Below are 15479 nucleotides of genomic sequence, written 5' to 3'. Positions count from 1 at the left end.
TTGGCCACCAGCGGTGCCAGCACAGCAGATATAGCTAAGTGCCACAGCTGTACTGGGCAGTGGTGAAGGGCATACGGCCTGGAAGCCCCAGTCTGGAGGGGACCAAGGTCTGAGGGCTGGCTTGGAGAAATGTCCCGGGAGAGAGGGCACTCCTACCCTGAGCCCCAGAACTTCCTGGGAGCAGGCTTTGGCTGTGTAAGATCTTGAAATGACTCTGGACGTGGAAAGGCTTGTGGGGATGGGGTGTTAGGTGGGGGCTGCCCACTCACCCCCCACAGCCCAAGGCAGACTGGGGCAAGGGTAGAAGCTGGCCTGCCCTTTGTGGGTCTGGCTGCTAGGACAGCCCTGGGCTTAGGCTAGACAGAAGACCGAGAGAGCTGTTGATGAGACAACCACATTCTGTACCAAGCTCCTGTTTTATTAAACCCACTCACAGCCTTTAGGCAGCAGTAATCCTGTTTTTCACAGGAGACAGGGGCCCAGAGAGGGTGAATGAACTACTAGAGGCTACACAGTGGTGAGTACTGGTGCCTGTGCATACTGGGCACGACCTCTAGCCCTGCTGCACACATTGTCCATGGTCCCCTACCTGGACTGGAGCGCCTTGTCAGAGGAAACTCCTCTTCTAGGGAGCCTCGCCTGGTTACTCCACACACTCTAGATCTTGTCTACTGTACAGCCAGGAGGTAAGGGGCAGACAGGCTGGGTAGGGCTCACGTTGGAGCTCTGCAGCCTGGAGATTCTACCCTGCATGGGAGCAGGGACTGGACATGGTGGGTAGGTGGTCACGGGGGCTCATTGGACCTCTGAGACCAGGGCGGCTGACTTTTCAGGGAAAGCATAGGTGGAGGTTTCCCTAGGGCAGGGTCTATCCCTTGTGTGGCTTCCTGCCTGTCCACATTCCCACCTGTCACCCCTTGCACAGGCCACCTACAACTCTTGGGGATGCTGGATGTTGTTTATCCCTACAGGGCTCTATATGGAGCCCTGAAGGTGACCCCACCTGCTTTTCTGTATTTTTTTCCCCACTTTTGGGTACTGGGGATTGAACTCAGACCCTGTGCTTGCGAGGCAGGCGTGGTGCCACTGAGCTAAATCTCCAGCCCTATTTTTTTTTTGTCTTTAACCGAGAGCAGTTGCTAGTTTGGGTGATATCACGAGGTCAGCCCTCAACATTCCCAGTTTTGGGGACAAGAAGGCATAGCTAGCCTTTTGGGATGCTTTGAGATGGCCCTCCTTAAAGTCTGGGGGCCCCCATGGTACAAAGTGGCCCAGCCCCTAGAAGTACGCGTGGTCCACAAGCAGTGGAATACATAGGCGCAGGACCTGCTGCTCATTCTACTGGGAAGGGGTGCTCAGCATCCTGAGCCCTTGAGACACCCTTCATGATGTGCTCACTCTGGGCCCTGTGAACAGGCAGGCCAACGAGACGGACTCGATGCCCTCTGACACCCAGAGGAAGCAGGACATGAACCAGATCACCTCAGGTGAGAAGACAGCTAAGGCGCATTTCAGAGGGGGCACACTGAGGTGGGAACTTAGCCTCCCCAGGAGACCACGGTGAGGAAACTGGTCCAGGGCCCTAGAAGGCACCTCCTCTCACCCTGACCCAGTGTTGCTGCTGGGACCTTGGCCAAGACTAAGGCAGGCAGCCCAGAACGCCCTCCCTCACAGAGCTGATTCTGAAAGCCAGTGCTATGACCTCTGTGGTACACATAGCAGACCCATAAGGGACCCCAGGTGAGGCTGGCTTGGTACTGTGATGCCTTAGACTGGGAGGCTAGGATCCTTTGGGGCCTGGGCCACCTGGCTTCTGCCCCCAAGATCCCAGCCTCTGAGGCTTCAAACCCACAAGGCCTGAAGGGAGGGCTGGTCAGCAGTCAGGACCTTGAGATCCATTGTGGACCCTGCTGGATGGGTTGGAGCTGAGATCATTGCACTCATGGTCACTTGTGAGATTGGTTACTAAACATTTATTCCAAATCCTATGGCCCAGCTGCAGCCAGGAAGATGATGTTACCAGAAGGAACAGAGATGGTAAGGGCAGGCTGCTTCCTAAAGGTACAGTGACACCATGTGGCCATGTGGGAGCCAGGCAGGTATTGCTGTGGCAAGAGCTGCAGCCAGGAACAGGAGCCCAGAAGCCCCATAGCAGAAGCAGTACACGTGTTGGGTTCGAAGGGACAGGCCTCTGCTGATGCCCCGCACAGCCCAAGGCACCAGGGCCAAGCACTGAATGCAGGCAAAGGAGGGCAGGGCCCAGGGCAGAGTGCAGCTAAAGCAAAGGCCCCAGGCAGGCGAGGCCAGGAAGAGGCAGGGTGTGACTGCGGGAAAGGATCTGGGCAGGCTGTAAATTAAGAGGATCAGAGGAGAGTGAAATGCCTCACAGGACTGGGTGGACCTGGGACCAAAGCCCAGGTGAGGAGGCCTCTGCGTGAGTGGGACACCAGAGGCAGCAGCTTCTGGGCCAGCAGGAACCCACCTAGGGGCAAAGGCTGGCTAGATCTTAGCTCTGAGGCTACCAGCTAGATGGCCTCTGGTAGGTCTGTGAGATGAGGCCCTAGGGCAGTGATGGCTAACCTTTTAGAGGTTTCAATGATAACAACTATGGCACATGGGCCATAGGTTCACCATCGTGGCTAGGGGAACACTTGGGAGTCACAAAGTTGCTCTAGCAGGAAGAGTTTTGCCCCGGAGATACGGGGAGGAAGGCCCCCTAATCAGGTATTAATACCACAGCCTGACAGCACTGAACTCCAGCAATCACGCCTGCCTGGCCCTCTGCTTGCTCTGCTAGCCCTTTCTCTCAGGCCCAGCTGAGCCCAGTACCCCACAGTGGCTCTCAGTTGTCTGGTTCCAGTGTCCACTCTGACAGCCACTGCAGGCAGGATGTTCGTTGAGCTTCTGTCTCTTGGGGGTCCCGGCCTGGCCCAGGTAGGGGTACAGAGGGGCTACAGGACCCAGGGTCCCCATCCATTGGTCCAGGATCAGGGGCAGCCCGTAGGGCCTGGACAAGCTGGTCAAGAGGTTGCACCAGGGTGTGGGGGCACCAACAGGCATCAAGGGTAGACAGGAAGGGATCTGGTGTGCAGGCCTCCACACACTCAGCCAGTGTGGGGATGCGCAGGTAGAATGCGTGCAGCATCATGCGGAAAGGCTGGTCCTCTTGGCCAGTGGCCTGCCCATATGTCAAATCACCCACAATAGGGTGACCGAGGGCACTGCAGTGCACACGCAGCTGGTGAGTCCGGCCTGTGGGGCAGGTGGAGGTCAGGCTAGGGTGGGCAGCTCTATGCCCACACCCCACCCAGCTTGTATCACTTTCTGATATTTCCCTTGCTGTAGCCTCAGAATCTCACCCTTAGTAGGTGACCCTCTGTTCCCACTATATGTGAGACATCAAGATCCAAGACAAGAGACCATTCTGGGATTGCCAGCAGACCTTAGCACTGGCTGTTCCCAGGTGACTCAGGTGGGCCATATAAGGTTTCTGTGCCTCAATTCACTTTCTTGAATGACTGGGCCCCTGCCCTGCCCTGGACACACCTGTCAGTGGCTTCAGCAGCACTTTGGATACAGGATTGCCGTCATATAGCCCATGCTCCAGGACCAGCAGCTCTGTGAGACTTGGCTTTGGGTTCTCGCAACCTGGGTGTGGGAGCAGGTGTGTCAGCCCTAACCCACACTTGCCCCAGATGGCCAATTATGTGCAGGGCCCTTGCTGGATGTGTGTCCTGGCCCCCAACCATGGCTGTCATACCCTGTGAGCCCTCGATGCACATGGTATGCGTCCGGCCCTCCGTGCTGTTCCTGCCAATGGCATAGCTGACTGTCAGCTGGCTCTCCTGGATATGGCCCCGAACCTGCCAGGTAAGAGTTACCACATGCACCTCAGTGGCCCATCCTGCCACCGCTGGGGAGTCTGCTTGACATCCAGTGGCCATGCGAGGTCTGTGAAAGTAGGTGGGAGTCCTAGGTTCCCCTGCTCTACCCTTACCAATGCCAAGTAAGCTTTGGTGACGCGCCGCTCCTTGAAGCATCTATAAGCACTGCCTGCGGCTGCCTTGTTCAGGGCCACGCACAGTGCCCCGCTGGTGGAGAAGTCCAGCTGGTGGCAGAACCTATGGAAAGCAACGTGCAGTGGTACCCAGATGCTGTTGGATGGTGTGGCCAGGGCTCCCTGGCAAAGCTCCAAGTCAGAGTGACTTCCCTCCAGTGGCTGCTGCTATGGGACACCCGTGCAGGCCACATACCTGAACCCGTAGCAGGTGTCAGGGTCAGCCAACTCTGGGAAGTGGTGCCGAAGCTGCTTCTGCAGGGTCAAGGTCTCCCGCCAGGTCTTGCAGTCAATACGTAGGTCCCAGTGCTTGTTTACCACCAAGAAGTCACGGCTCTGATATACGATGGACAGGTTCTCCACGCTGCCCGGCTCCATGGCAGGGCCTGCTGCGAGGGTAGGAGTGAGCCCTGGGCCTTCCAGTTGCAACAACACTCTGTGTTTTAGGCAGGATGTGTGCGCCCTCGGGGTGGGAGCTCTTTATGACCCATCTGGGGGTAGGGAGGGGTGGAGGACAGAGGGATGCAGTGGTGCGCACGGAGATGGGGGTTAGCCCGCCTTGCCCTGAGACACTCCCGATCTGGGAGGAAAAGCGGAGCTGTGGGCCTTTTCTGAGTGGACAGCTAAGAGAGTGTCCACACACCTTCGCAGGAGCCCACGGCCCCGCTCATGCGCCTGATGAGCAAACCCCGGCTCTGAGAGCCTCTTGCACCCTTGTGCACCTCAGAACCGACCTGCGGCCTGTCCACGCCGTCCGGGCCCAGATGCCACTTCTGTCCGAGTCTCCAGCCCGCTTTCCTACTCTAGGTGCCCGGGCATCGGCGAGCCGCGCTTCTGCCCGCCCACCTGCGCGCGCAGACCCGCCTTCTCCCCTCTCACGGCCCGCCTCACTACGGACAAGCGGCTGTATAGGCCAATGGCAAGAGCTCTAGGTCCCCGCTGTGACCACTGAGCGAAATTCACCCCACCGGCTTGCGCAAAACCCCGCCCCTACCCTGCTGACCAATGGCGAGCGCCGCTGGGCACGCCGGCGACTGATTGGCGGCCCCGACACGCTCGGGGTGGGGTTGGAGCGTGGCTACAGAGACTGTGGTTGTGGCGCGGGAGGTTCGGAGCGCGCGGGGCACCGAGTGTGTAGGGGCTGTGTGTATGTGTGTGTGTGTGGGGTGTCTCCAGGGTTAGGGCTAGGCTAGGGCTCCATGGAGGACTACGAGGAGGAGCTGCACGGCGTGGAGGATGACTTCCAGAGCCAGTTCGCGGCGGAGCTCGAGGTGCTGGCCGAGCTGGAAGGTGGGTGCAGGCCCCGGGGCGCGCGGCGTGAGTCAGGGAGAGGTATTCGGTGGTGATGCCCCTACCTGAGTCGGGGGAGCGGCGGCAAGCGAAGGCTTTCAATGTCGCGGGCGGAGCTTGGCTCCTGTCCCGGCTTTTATCTGCTGTGAACTGCTTTCTCCGCAGGGATGCCATTCTTGCCGCCCTCGGGGGCCCCTCCGCCTGCCCCGGCCGGACGCTGGCCAGTGTTCGAGGAGGCCATCGCTGGTGGGGACGCCGACACTTGTACCTATCCCCCTGGTTCTCAGGGCAGCAGCAGACGCGGTGCCAGAAAGCGGCCGGAGGATGCTGCCTCCCCCAGCAAGGAGCCCCTGCCCCACAGTAAGCCCACAGGCGGCCCCTGTTCTGGGTGGGGGTGTAGTGGGAAGGAGCTCTCCTTCCAGTTCCTCTGCTGTGCCTCTGCAGCCCCCAAGGTCAAGCGGCGCAAGCTGGAGGCCATGAAGAGACTGAACTTCGGGCCAGAAATGGAGGAGCTGCAGTTTCCTGAGTCCCCACCAAGGGACATAACCCCCCCTCTGAGTCCTGAGGTCCCCACTGAGCTGTGTGGGTGTGTGGCTTAGGGCACCCTTTCTTCCCCCTGTCTTTCCAGGAGACATTTGGAGGCATTCTGTTCCCTGGGTGACGTCCTCAGAGTGGAGGCCTGTGGGAAGGGTTGGTGGCTGAGGGGAGTCCAGGTAACCCATCCCAATGTGACAGTAAGTATAAGACCCTGAGACTGAGCCCTGTCCCTTCCCAGACTCCTGGATGCTGTTGCAGAGGCAGGTCTCGCAAAGGGTTTACATGGCACTCACAATCCTGTCTTGAGGCGACCTCCTGTCTTGGAAGATTACATCAACGTGACCTCCACAGGTGGTGACCGGGCCTTTCTGGTGCTCCGTCCTGACTCCTCAGGCACTGGAGTGCAGGTGGGTACTGTAGAGGTACAAGTGTGGGGCTGGCTGGGGCCATTGTATAGAATGGGCAGGTTGATGCTGCCCAGGAAAGAATCTGGGCCTCATGTCCACTGCAGACCTTCTCGGCAGATTCACAGCAGCTTTTGCCTTTTGGTTTGCTGGAAGTTGGCATGTCTGTGCAGCCCAGAGGTGGGAAAGCAACTACTGGGAGACTACTGGGAGAGGGATAGCCTTAGCAGGCATAGCCTTCCAACCTCACACTACCATCTAAGCCCCTACCCAAGCCCTCTTTACCCCTGAAAGCTGCCTCCCTTAGACTTGCTCTCTGTTGGTGGCTTCCTCCTCTGTCGTCTGTGGTCAGATGTTCTTTGTAGGAGGGACCCAGCCTGCCTCTCACATCAGCCTGCTACGTAGCTTCTGAGGGAAAGGGTTTTAGGTGATCCCATGACCTAGGAAGGGGTCCAGAAGTGACTGCTGTGTTCCCCAACCAGGGCTCTCTCTTGGATGTCCAGTGGCGACGCCCTGGCCGGCTGGACCTGCTGGGTGTCTCCTTTGCTTCCCTGAAGGAGCAGGTTGACAGTGAGGTGGGTGTTCGAGGTTTGCTGGGGAGTGCAGGAAGTAGAGGGAGTGGCATTGGAGCTATCCTGACCCACCCTATTCTGTTTGCATAGCGACAGCAGCGGTTAATACAGGAGGCCCAGCAGCTCTCAGACACGCTGCACAGGTGACTTGGTGGGCCTTCCCTGCTCCCCAGGGACTAACCCTTGTGGGGTATATGTGGACATGGTCTCTGTGAGGGCTCAAGGCCTGGATGTGTTGGATCAGGACACAATACTCTTTAGCCTCAGGTCTGAAGAAGAGGCCCAGACCATGAGGGCCCCCGTGGAGGAGCCTACTGATGGCCAAGACACATCCCAGCACTGCCTCTGGGTGGATGAATTTGCACCCCGGCGCTACACAGAATTGCTTAGTGATGATGTGAGTTCTTGTTCCTGCTCAGGTGTCACTGGCTTTTCTGTTTGCAAGAGAGAAGAACCTAAAGTCCAGCTGATGTTTGTATTGCAAAACCACTGGGCTGCCAGGATGAAGTGGGGGACTCTGGTCTGTCCCATTGGGTCATAAATGAGAAACAGTCCCCACACATCTGGTTTGCTGCCAGTCACCCATGACTTGCTGTGAGCTGGTCTAGGTGTCTAGGGCATCTCCTGCCCCGTGCCTATCTCCTTTCTTGCATTGTAGCTCCTGACGCTGGTAGTCCCCTGGGGAGGGCAGGAGGTCCCAGGGGCTGGGGCCAGGGTGTGGGAATGTAGGCCTGGTGTGAGTCCCTCTGCCACTTACCAGAAGTCCTTCATTCTCCTGAGTCTTGGTGGCTCTGCCTGTGGTGCAAGCTTACGGTAGCAGGCTGATGTGAGGGACAGGCAGGGTCCTTCCCTCATGCCAGTGCCTATGGCACACATGCCACAGCTGCTTGTTTTCATTAAAAGCTCTAAAAGGCTAGAGTTGCTGCCTTAGGCCATTCTTCCCTCCCCACAGTTCACCAATCGCTGCTTGCTCAAATGGCTGAAGCTGTGGGACCTGGTGGTGTTTGGCCATGAGAGGCCTGCCCGGAAGCCCAGGCCCAAGGTAGAGCCAGCCCGGACTGGCAAGGAGGCCACGGCCTCTAGCAAGTGGAAAAGCCAGGAGCAGGTGGTGGAAGAGATGCTGGAGGCTGAGCTAGATCCAAATGGGCGTCCCCGGCAGAAGGTGAGTCCCTCTTAGCCTTGATGTAGACCTCTGAGCCCAGGATACCCTTTAAGCAGTTGGTAATATTGCATCCTCAGAGGTCCATGGTGCACTTTGATGCTCTAGAGGCTGCGGGTATAGGGTCAATGTTTATACAAAGTACTGTATTGTGAGGTTCATTTTGAATCTTTTTGCCTAACAGTTTTGAAAATGCCAATGCCCCTCAAAGGACTCTGTTTTTACCAGCATGGTTCGCTTGCACAGTGGATGGTTAATGGTACTGGCTGTGTCCCTGTCAAGCCCCAGTGTAATTTTCTCCTTGCAGGACTTTCTCTTGCTCTGAGGAACTGGCTTTGGACTCTGAACACGCAGTGTTCTTGTTTGGTGGCTGGTGGGTAGGGATGTGGCTAATAGCTCCCAGCCTTGAGAGGCCTGGTTTTCAGCCTCTTTCTGGCTGGGACTTCCTTCCAAGGCTGTGTAGCTTGCAGTATATCTTCTGCCTTGGCTGCAGGTAGCCCTACTGTATGGGCCCCCGGGGCTGGGCAAGACCACACTGGCACATGTGATTGCACGGCACGCTGGGTACTGTGTGGTGGAGATGAATGCCAGGTGAGTGGTGCAGAAGGTCTGGTTCTGGCTCCTGGTCTCCTGTCTCCTGAGGCATCTGATTGAGTCTGAGCTAAAACCCTGAGACCTGTTACAGTTAGTTGTTCCTGTCTCACAAGGGGCCAGGGTCCTGGGTATGTGGTGCACGTCCTTCATCAGGGCTCACTAGGGTTGGGGGTGGCCACGTTCCGGAGTGGCTGCAGTGCAGGTGTGGCCCTGCCTTTGATGTTGTCCTGCTGGGCATACTGGTTACTAGCCCAGCTGCCTCACGACCCTCTCCTGGCCTTATTGTTGCAGTGATGACCGTAGCCCCGAGGCTTTCCGCACACGCATTGAAGCAGCCACGCAGATGGAGTCAGTACTGGGTGCCAGCGGGAAGCCCAACTGCCTGGTCATTGATGAGATTGATGGGGCCCCTACGGTGGGCCTCCTTACTGCAGGGGTGGGCAGGGGTGGGCAGGGGTGGGCAGGCACCAAAGCCTCTGCTTACTACATCTCTCCGTACGTCCCCAAAGGCTGCCATCAATGTCCTCCTGAGCATTTTGAACCGCAAGGGTCCACAGGAGGCAGAGCCAGGTGGCCCAGATGTGCCCTTGGGAGTGGGCAGAGGGCACCGGAGAGAGGGGGCCCTCCTGACCAGGCCCATCATATGTATCTGCAATGACCAGTGAGTAGGGTGGCTCGCACTAGATGGGATGTCCTAGCCTCAGTGACCATCAAGGGGCAGCCTGCACCAAATGGGGGCCCTGGCCTCCTTGACTAGAGAGTAGGGTGGCCTGTACTGGGCATGGTGGGGAGCCGGGCTCCAGCCTTGGGATGGTCTTGCCTGGGCCCCTGTGTTCGTACCAGTGTGGCCACAACCCACCCCTTCTGCAGGTTTGCACCGTCTCTGCGACAGCTGAAGCAGCAGGCTTTCCTGCTCCATTTCCCACCGACTCTGCCCTCAAGGCTGGTGCAGCGGCTCCAGGAGGTCAGCAGGGCAGGGCAGGCAACCAAGGTTTTCTTGGGCGACCTGGGGTAAGGGATGTGGCCTCTGTCATGGTCCCTTCTCCCCTGGACCTGAAACCAGCTTTGCCTGTGGTGGTGGGCAGTCAAGCAGGGGCAGAGGCCAGTCATAGGGATATGTAGCCTCTGGCCGCCTATGGGACAGGGCTACTGTTCACCTCCCTATGTCTGGGAAATAGTGCTGTGGCCATGGGGTTGGCCCTTGAGGGTGGGCCACACAGCCCCTGTGGCACCCCTACTTTCCCTGCAGATCTCACTGCGACAGGGGATGCAGTCCGACCCGGGTGCACTGGCAGCCCTTTGTGAGAAGGCAGACAATGACATCCGTGCTTGCATTAACACCTTGCAGGTAAGGTAGCTAGTCTGGAGGGTAGCTTGAGGTGGGTAGTGCTGGCCTCTAACCTCATTGCCCAACTAGTTCCTGCATGGGCGTGGCCAGCGTGAACTCAGTGTGCGGGATGTGCAGACTACTCATGTTGGCCTTAAGGACCAGCGCAAAGGACTTTTCTTCGTGTGGCAAGAGGTCTTCCAGCTGCCCCGGGCCCAGAGGTAGGTGTGTGTAGCAGGCTAGCCTCAGCCCAGATGCCCGTAGTGCCTAAGATCTCAGGAAGCTGACCCAGTGCAGGTCAGTATCACTTTTACCAACAAGCCTTATGTCCATAACCCTGGCCTTCAAGGGTCTCTGTCTCCGTACCTTTATGGCTCTTGGGGTAGCTTTGCCTGGTTTTAACCCTCTCTACCTCCTGAACAAGACTACGAAGCCTCAGGTGGGTAGGGGCAGTTGTGTGTCTGCTCTGACCCAGGTTAGGCATGCTAGTCTGGTCAGTGCCCCTAACTGATGGGGAGGTACCCAGAGGCGCCTGGATCTGGTGTGTAGAGTTGCCATCCTGGCCCTCTGTGAGTGGCCTTCTCTTAGAGCTCCCTACCCTGAGGGTCAGTCCACATCAGGGTCTTTCTCCCAAGGGCTGGGAGCTCCACTTAGGGGAATTCCCCAGTTAACTGAAGTCCCCTGTGGCTACAGGGTGATGTCAACATATCCAGGGCAGCAAGGGCTGTGGGGGTGTCACTGGGAAGACTGAAGGGGCCACTGCTCCGGGTCAGCTGTGAGCTCTTCCAGAAGAGTGAGGAGGCCCCATTCCAGCCACAACCCTTACCTTTTTCACTTCCTGCAGGCGACTTGGAGGCCAGGACCCTGACCTGCTAGCCCACACACTGCTGCCTGGTGACAGGGACATGGGCTCCCTAACCCTGGCCTCCCAGCGCTTCTACCACATCCTGCAAGTCACCACCTCTGCGGGTGAACATGAGAAAGTGGTCCAGGTACCTATCTTCCCTGTGAGCCCTCCCAGGGGCAGAATCCTTGATGCTCCATTGCTGAAGGGAGTGCTTGGGAGGAAGTCTGGATGGTGACATGTGGTGGGAAAAGGCAGGAATGAGTGAGAAATGAAGAGGGCATTGGAGAGGCCCTGAGGGGTGGTAGGGACAGGGACGGAGGGCTGCGGGGACTCTTGGGAGCCAGGAAGGGAATGAGAGAGAGGGAAGCAGGGAGCATGGGCTCTGGCAGTGGCTTATAGTCACTGCCTGCTGGCTGAGATCACCTGCGAGGTAGGGCTGGGGACGGAGGCCTCTGCTGTGGTCCACACTGGGTTCCAGGGCCTGGGAGGGCTGGATGCTAGATGTAGGGTACATGGGATAGTGTTGGCCTAAGCACGTGGCAGAGGCCCCCTCTGTGAGGAAACCTCGCCTAAGCTGCCTCCCAACCCTAAGCAGCTTTGGATTAACGGCTGGGGATCTTCAGCCACTCTGAAAATCCGCAGCATGGAAGGGCACATAGTGCAGCTGTGCAGATGGAACTCCCACGTCGGGGGAGTTTGGGGCTCCCTTCCAGCTGTGTAGTTGGGGGTGGGGCCTGTGCCCCTGCTGGCTCCTCATGGGGTAGACAGAATTCTGTGCTGTCTCAAGACAGCTCAAGTTGGACCTCTTAGGTCCTGGCCATGTTCTCTCACTTCCTGCTGAGCCCTGCATGCAGGACTTTCCAAGGTAGGCAGAAGGGATAAGTCTCACAGTAGTGCTGCTATAATGCTGGGAGGTGGATGAGGCTCAGGTTCCCACCTCCTCCAGGGCCTTTTTGACAACTTCTTGCGCCTGCGGCTCCGGGACTCCAGCTTGGGATCTGTGTGCGTGGCCCTCGACTGGCTGGCCTTTGACGACCTGTTGGAGCGGGCTGCCCACCATGGCCAGAGCTTCCAGCTCCTGCGCTACCTGTCCTTCCTGCCTGCAGCCTTCCATGTGCTCTTTGCCTCTAGCCATGTGCCTCGGATTGCCTTCCCCAGCACCCAGCAAGAGGTACGCCTTGGTTCTGTCTGTGCCAGGGCCTGGCCCCCACATGATTCTGGTCACACAGCCCTGGCTCACCTCTGCCCCAGGCCCAGAACCGGATGAGTCACATGAGAAACTTGATCCAGACAATCGTGTCAGGCGTTGCGCCAGCCACCCGCAGCCGGGCCACACCCCAGGTCCTCATCCTGGACACCCTCTGCCTGCTCTTGGACATCCTTGCGCCTAAGTTGCGCCCTGTGAGTGCCTTGCATAGAGCAGAGGCTGTAGTGCCTGGTAGGGGTGGCTCTGGCTTTACTTAACCTCCCACTTGGCCCTAGGTGAGCACACAGCTGTACAGTGCTGGTGAGAAGCAGCAGCTGTCCAGCCTTGTGAGCACCATGCTTGCCTACAGTCTCACCTACCGCCAGGAACGCACACCTGATGGACAGTACCTCTACAGGCTGGAGCCGTGAGTCCCCAGCTCCGGGTTGGGGAAGGCCTAGGGCTGCAGGATGGGTGCCGAAACCCACATGGTCGTGGCAAGGTGTTGGGAGTGGCAGTCCCAGCTTAGCCCTGCCCAGCTGTGACAGAGTTGGGTGTGGGTACACCCTAGGCACAGCCCTGGGACCTGAAGTCACTGTCACATCTCCCAACCTCAGTGTCCCCCAGTTGGATGGCCTCATGTGTGACAGTGAAAGCTCTTCAAGTACTGTGGACTAGTGTATGAGGTACCAGAGCAATGGCCCTATTGTTTAGTGGCTTAGTGAGGGCTCTGGTATTCAGAACCCTGCATCCCTGCATCCCTGCCCATTGTTTTACTTCCTCTGCGTGTGAGCAGGTTCCTCCATCTTTCTGCTCGTAGTTGGGAAAACTGAGGCTCAAAGCTGTTAATTTCCAACTGTCATGGGGCTGGAGTATAATTGCAGTGGGACTTCATCCCCCACTTCAGCTCTCAGAGTCCTAGTGTGAGGGGTTGGAGCACTAGGCAGGCCTCTGGCCCTGGCCCTGCTGACCAGTGCCCTGGTGTCCCACGCTGGCCCTGAGCAGGAATGTGGAAGAGGTCTGCCACTTCCCTGAGCTGCCTGCCCGAAAGCCCCTCACCTACCAGGCCAAGCAGCTCATCGCCCGGGAGATTGAGGTGGAAAAGATGCGTCGGGCAGAGGCTTTGGCTCATGCGAGGGTTGGCCCCCAGGTGAGCTAGGCCCCCTGTGGACCTATCCTGTTGGGCACAGTGGGACCCGGGGAGTGGATGCTGTCCACGGTGTTACCACAATGTTCCCTGTAGGTGGACCGGAGTGCCCCAGGGCCCGAAGGTCTCTTTGTGGGGAGTAAAGAGGTGAGGCAAACGGCTCTGCGCAACCACGAACAGCGGCTAGAATATATCATGAAGAAAGCAGCGTTGGAGGAGCAGGTGTGGGGCAGGGCCAGGCAAGGCTGCTGTGAGGGGTTGGGTGGGCTCTGGAGTGCTAGGCTGGCTCTGAGGCCTAAGGATGAACCTGTTGGGTTGGGCTGGGATCAGTGGGTAATGGACTGGAAAAGGTGTCCTCAGCTGCAAGCCCAGGCTCAAGACCTCCACCCTAAGACGTGGTAGTTCCCATCACCCCACCCAGCCCCACGCTTGATACCCTCTTCCTGCAGCCTGAGAGGGACTTCTTCGGACGTGTGGTTGTCAGGAGAGCAGCAGCTCCAAGTACAGGTGTGTGTGGGTGGGGAGGGGATCCCCCGGGGGCTGGGGGTGGCTGAAGAGTAACCCTGTGGTCCCTACAGAGACCAAGGCCCCAGAGAAGGATGCGGTAGAGTGGCACATGGGCACAGCAGTGGGCAGGAGCGAGGTCTGGTTCCGCTTCAACGAGGGCGTCTCCAATGCTGTGCGGCGGGGCGTGTATATCAGGGACCTATTGTAGCACGAGACGCACAGGAAATGCACCAGGAGGACACTGTCTGGAGAAGTCTTTATAAAGTCACACTTTACACCCACTGTGTCTGGCTCACAGGATGGCACACTTGCCCTTCTCCACCCAGGGGTTGTTCTTCATCAAGTCAGGGTTCAGGAAGGGGTCCTTGGGGATCCCATCCTCGATCCATTTGAGGAGCCTGCGGGTGGGGCAGGAGTGAGTGCAGGCCCTTGAGACACCTGTCCCCGGGGCCAGGTCCTGCACACAAATGAGATGAAAATGAGATGCATGGTGGGCAGGTGAGGACTCACTCCGGAATGGTCTTGGAGGACATCTCCCTCTTGAAGGCCAGCTGGTACTTCAGGCTCTCTACCTCTTTCTTCATCTGGGGGACATCCCACTCCTCCATGGCGTCTGGGGCTTCGGAAGTAGCCAGCCTGGGGCTGGAGGGCATAGGATAGCGATGGTGAACAATTTAGAGATGAGTGCCCAAACTGCAACCCAAAACTCATTTATTGCAAAGTGCTAACACTGCAGTTAAACCTGAATACTGAGGTTTTAGTTTAGAAAAAAAAATCATACATTCAAATCTTTTGTCCTGAAAGAAAAATGTGTGCCATAGGGTCTGGCACAGGACGAAGCAACAGAGCTGGGGGGCTGCCACCCAGTGCCCACACCTGGGACAAATCCCAGGGCCACACTCCCACATCCACTGTTCTGAGGGCCACAGAGGAGTTGCGGGGTGCCAGAACCAGAGTCCCATGAGGCCCTACTAATGAGGCCCCAGGGCTCCCCGACCCAGCAGAGCTTATTAGCAGCATAGCAAACTTTCCATCCTTTGCATCCTGAGCCTCATCGGGCCCAGCTCTGGAGTGGAGAACAGGCCACTGTCTTCCCTGCCTTGGAAAGGTTTCCAGGTGTGCAGAGTCCTGTTGTCATCTATATCTTGTGCCCCCCCCCCCTTCATGTGGGTCCCCTTTCTAAGGCGCCTGTTAGAGTTGTGAGAGGTAGGACAAAATTGCGGGGGGGGGGGCGGAGACTGCCTGTTCCTTTGGCATCCCTCCGTCTGCTTTGCATGACAGCTCCCTCCAGGGTCGGTTAATCCTGGGCTGGGAGGATTTGGCTGCAGTTTGCATCTCCCGAAGGCTGGGGTGTGTGCATTTGAGAGTCAGGATATAGGCAAGCCCGGGACTTGGACGGTGCGTAGCCTGAGGTGTAGGGGACCTGACTGTGGTACAGCAGCCTGAGTGACAGCTGGGTGGTGAGGGTAGGCAGCCTTTTGTCCCCCCTTTCCCCGGTTCCAGGGGACCAGGGGTCCCTCTTCACTGTTCCCCAGATCTGGCCCTGTTGGCCTTCGGAGAGGGGCTGGAACGGGCCTCAGGGCACCTGCCTCAGTAGATGGTGGGCTCACCGAGGCCACCTTCATCCCTGGGCACTGCAGTTGTGCCGGCCAGGGTCAGGAGAGCCGGGGGTATGCAGGGTGCCTGGTGCCTTTGCCAGCGACCCCAAGTTCCCGCGCCCCACCCTGGTTCTCCGTGGCACTGCACGCGGACAGCCACGTGGGCGCGGGAGCAGTCCAAATCTCGTGGGTGCTTACCCCGCATCCCCCGGCCTTCACCCGCCCAGCACCGGCCATACCTGCCGCCACCGCTG

The 15479-nt window shown here is 58.2% G+C and overlaps 3 protein-coding genes across 6 annotated transcripts; 1 reads left to right on the top strand and 2 right to left on the bottom strand.

Moving 5' to 3' along the window:
• Nucleotides 1–2234: 2234 nt before the first annotated feature.
• On the bottom strand, nucleotides 2235–4923 carry Rpusd1 (RNA pseudouridine synthase domain containing 1). Of its 4 annotated transcripts, none has more exons than XM_010620545.3 (6): nucleotides 4792–4919; nucleotides 4254–4446; nucleotides 3998–4121; nucleotides 3761–3863; nucleotides 3547–3648; nucleotides 2235–3252 (listed from the first exon to the last, which is right to left on the bottom strand). In XM_010620545.3, exons 2-6 carry the CDS (start codon nucleotides 4433–4435, stop codon nucleotides 2843–2845), a joined length of 921 nt encoding a protein of 306 aa, XP_010618847.1. In that variant the 5' UTR covers nucleotides 4436–4446; nucleotides 4792–4919; the 3' UTR covers nucleotides 2235–2842. The 4 variants fall into 4 exon arrangements, with proteins under 4 accessions (XP_010618847.1, XP_010618848.1, XP_019062540.1 ...); XM_010620546.3 differs by having other exon boundaries at nucleotides 4254–4443; XM_019206996.2 differs by lacking the exon at nucleotides 3761–3863 and having other exon boundaries at nucleotides 3166–3252; nucleotides 4792–4923.
• Nucleotides 4924–5001: 78 nt separating this feature from the next.
• Chtf18 (chromosome transmission fidelity factor 18) lies at nucleotides 5002–13875 on the top strand. Its single transcript, XM_010620547.3, has 22 exons — nucleotides 5002–5347; nucleotides 5513–5707; nucleotides 5792–5933; nucleotides 6123–6291; nucleotides 6771–6863; nucleotides 6951–7003; nucleotides 7122–7257; nucleotides 7813–8022; nucleotides 8513–8610; nucleotides 8905–9028; nucleotides 9123–9274; nucleotides 9484–9577; nucleotides 9863–9961; nucleotides 10031–10161; nucleotides 10785–10932; nucleotides 11734–11958; nucleotides 12039–12188; nucleotides 12270–12400; nucleotides 12979–13123; nucleotides 13217–13342; nucleotides 13570–13627; nucleotides 13699–13875. Exons 1-22 carry the CDS (start codon nucleotides 5257–5259, stop codon nucleotides 13833–13835), a joined length of 2907 nt encoding a protein of 968 aa, XP_010618849.1. The 5' UTR covers nucleotides 5002–5256; the 3' UTR covers nucleotides 13836–13875.
• Nucleotides 13867–15473, bottom strand: Gng13 (G protein subunit gamma 13). Its single transcript, XM_010620548.1, has 3 exons — nucleotides 15465–15473; nucleotides 14138–14269; nucleotides 13867–14025 (listed from the first exon to the last, which is right to left on the bottom strand). The coding sequence occupies exons 2-3, from the start codon at nucleotides 14233–14235 to the stop codon at nucleotides 13920–13922; spliced, it is 204 nt and encodes a 67-aa protein (XP_010618850.1). The 5' UTR covers nucleotides 14236–14269; nucleotides 15465–15473; the 3' UTR covers nucleotides 13867–13919.
• Between the last annotated feature and the right edge of the window lie 6 nt (nucleotides 15474–15479).

Source organism: Fukomys damarensis, unplaced genomic scaffold, assembly GCF_012274545.1.
Source record: "Fukomys damarensis isolate Sample0158 unplaced genomic scaffold, DMR_v1.0_HiC HiC_scaffold_34, whole genome shotgun sequence".
In the NCBI taxonomy this organism is placed as follows: Eukaryota; Metazoa; Chordata; class Mammalia; order Rodentia; family Bathyergidae; genus Fukomys; species Fukomys damarensis.
The sequence above is the reverse complement of the archived record's forward strand: the minus strand, read 5'-3'. Positions and strand labels throughout refer to the sequence as shown.

What these genes read in the sequence shown, in the direction of transcription:
- Rpusd1 (XM_010620545.3), bottom strand. Translation starts at nt 4,435, where the DNA reads ATGGAGCCGGGCAGCGTGGAGAACCTGTCCATCGTATATCAGAGCCGT. An exon ending in GACACCTGCTACGGGTTCAG is followed by an intron (nt 4,122 to 4,253) that starts GTATGTGGCCTG and finishes TGCTTTCCATAG; the next exon opens with GTTCTGCCACCAGCTGGACT. An exon ending in CCAAAGCTTACTTGGCATTG is followed by an intron (nt 3,864 to 3,997) that starts GTAAGGGTAGAG and finishes CTTACCTGGCAG; the next exon opens with GTTCGGGGCCATATCCAGGA.
- Chtf18 (XM_010620547.3), top strand. Translation starts at nt 5,257, where the DNA reads ATGGAGGACTACGAGGAGGAGCTGCACGGCGTGGAGGATGACTTCCAG. An exon ending in CTCTCAGACACGCTGCACAG is followed by an intron (nt 7,004 to 7,121) that starts GTGACTTGGTGG and finishes AATACTCTTTAG; the next exon opens with CCTCAGGTCTGAAGAAGAGG. An exon ending in AAGCAGCGTTGGAGGAGCAG is followed by an intron (nt 13,343 to 13,569) that starts GTGTGGGGCAGG and finishes CTCTTCCTGCAG; the next exon opens with CCTGAGAGGGACTTCTTCGG.
- Gng13 (XM_010620548.1), bottom strand. Translation starts at nt 14,235, where the DNA reads ATGGAGGAGTGGGATGTCCCCCAGATGAAGAAAGAGGTAGAGAGCCTG. An exon ending in TCCTCCAAGACCATTCCGGA is followed by an intron (nt 14,026 to 14,137) that starts GTGAGTCCTCAC and finishes CCCCACCCGCAG; the next exon opens with GCTCCTCAAATGGATCGAGG.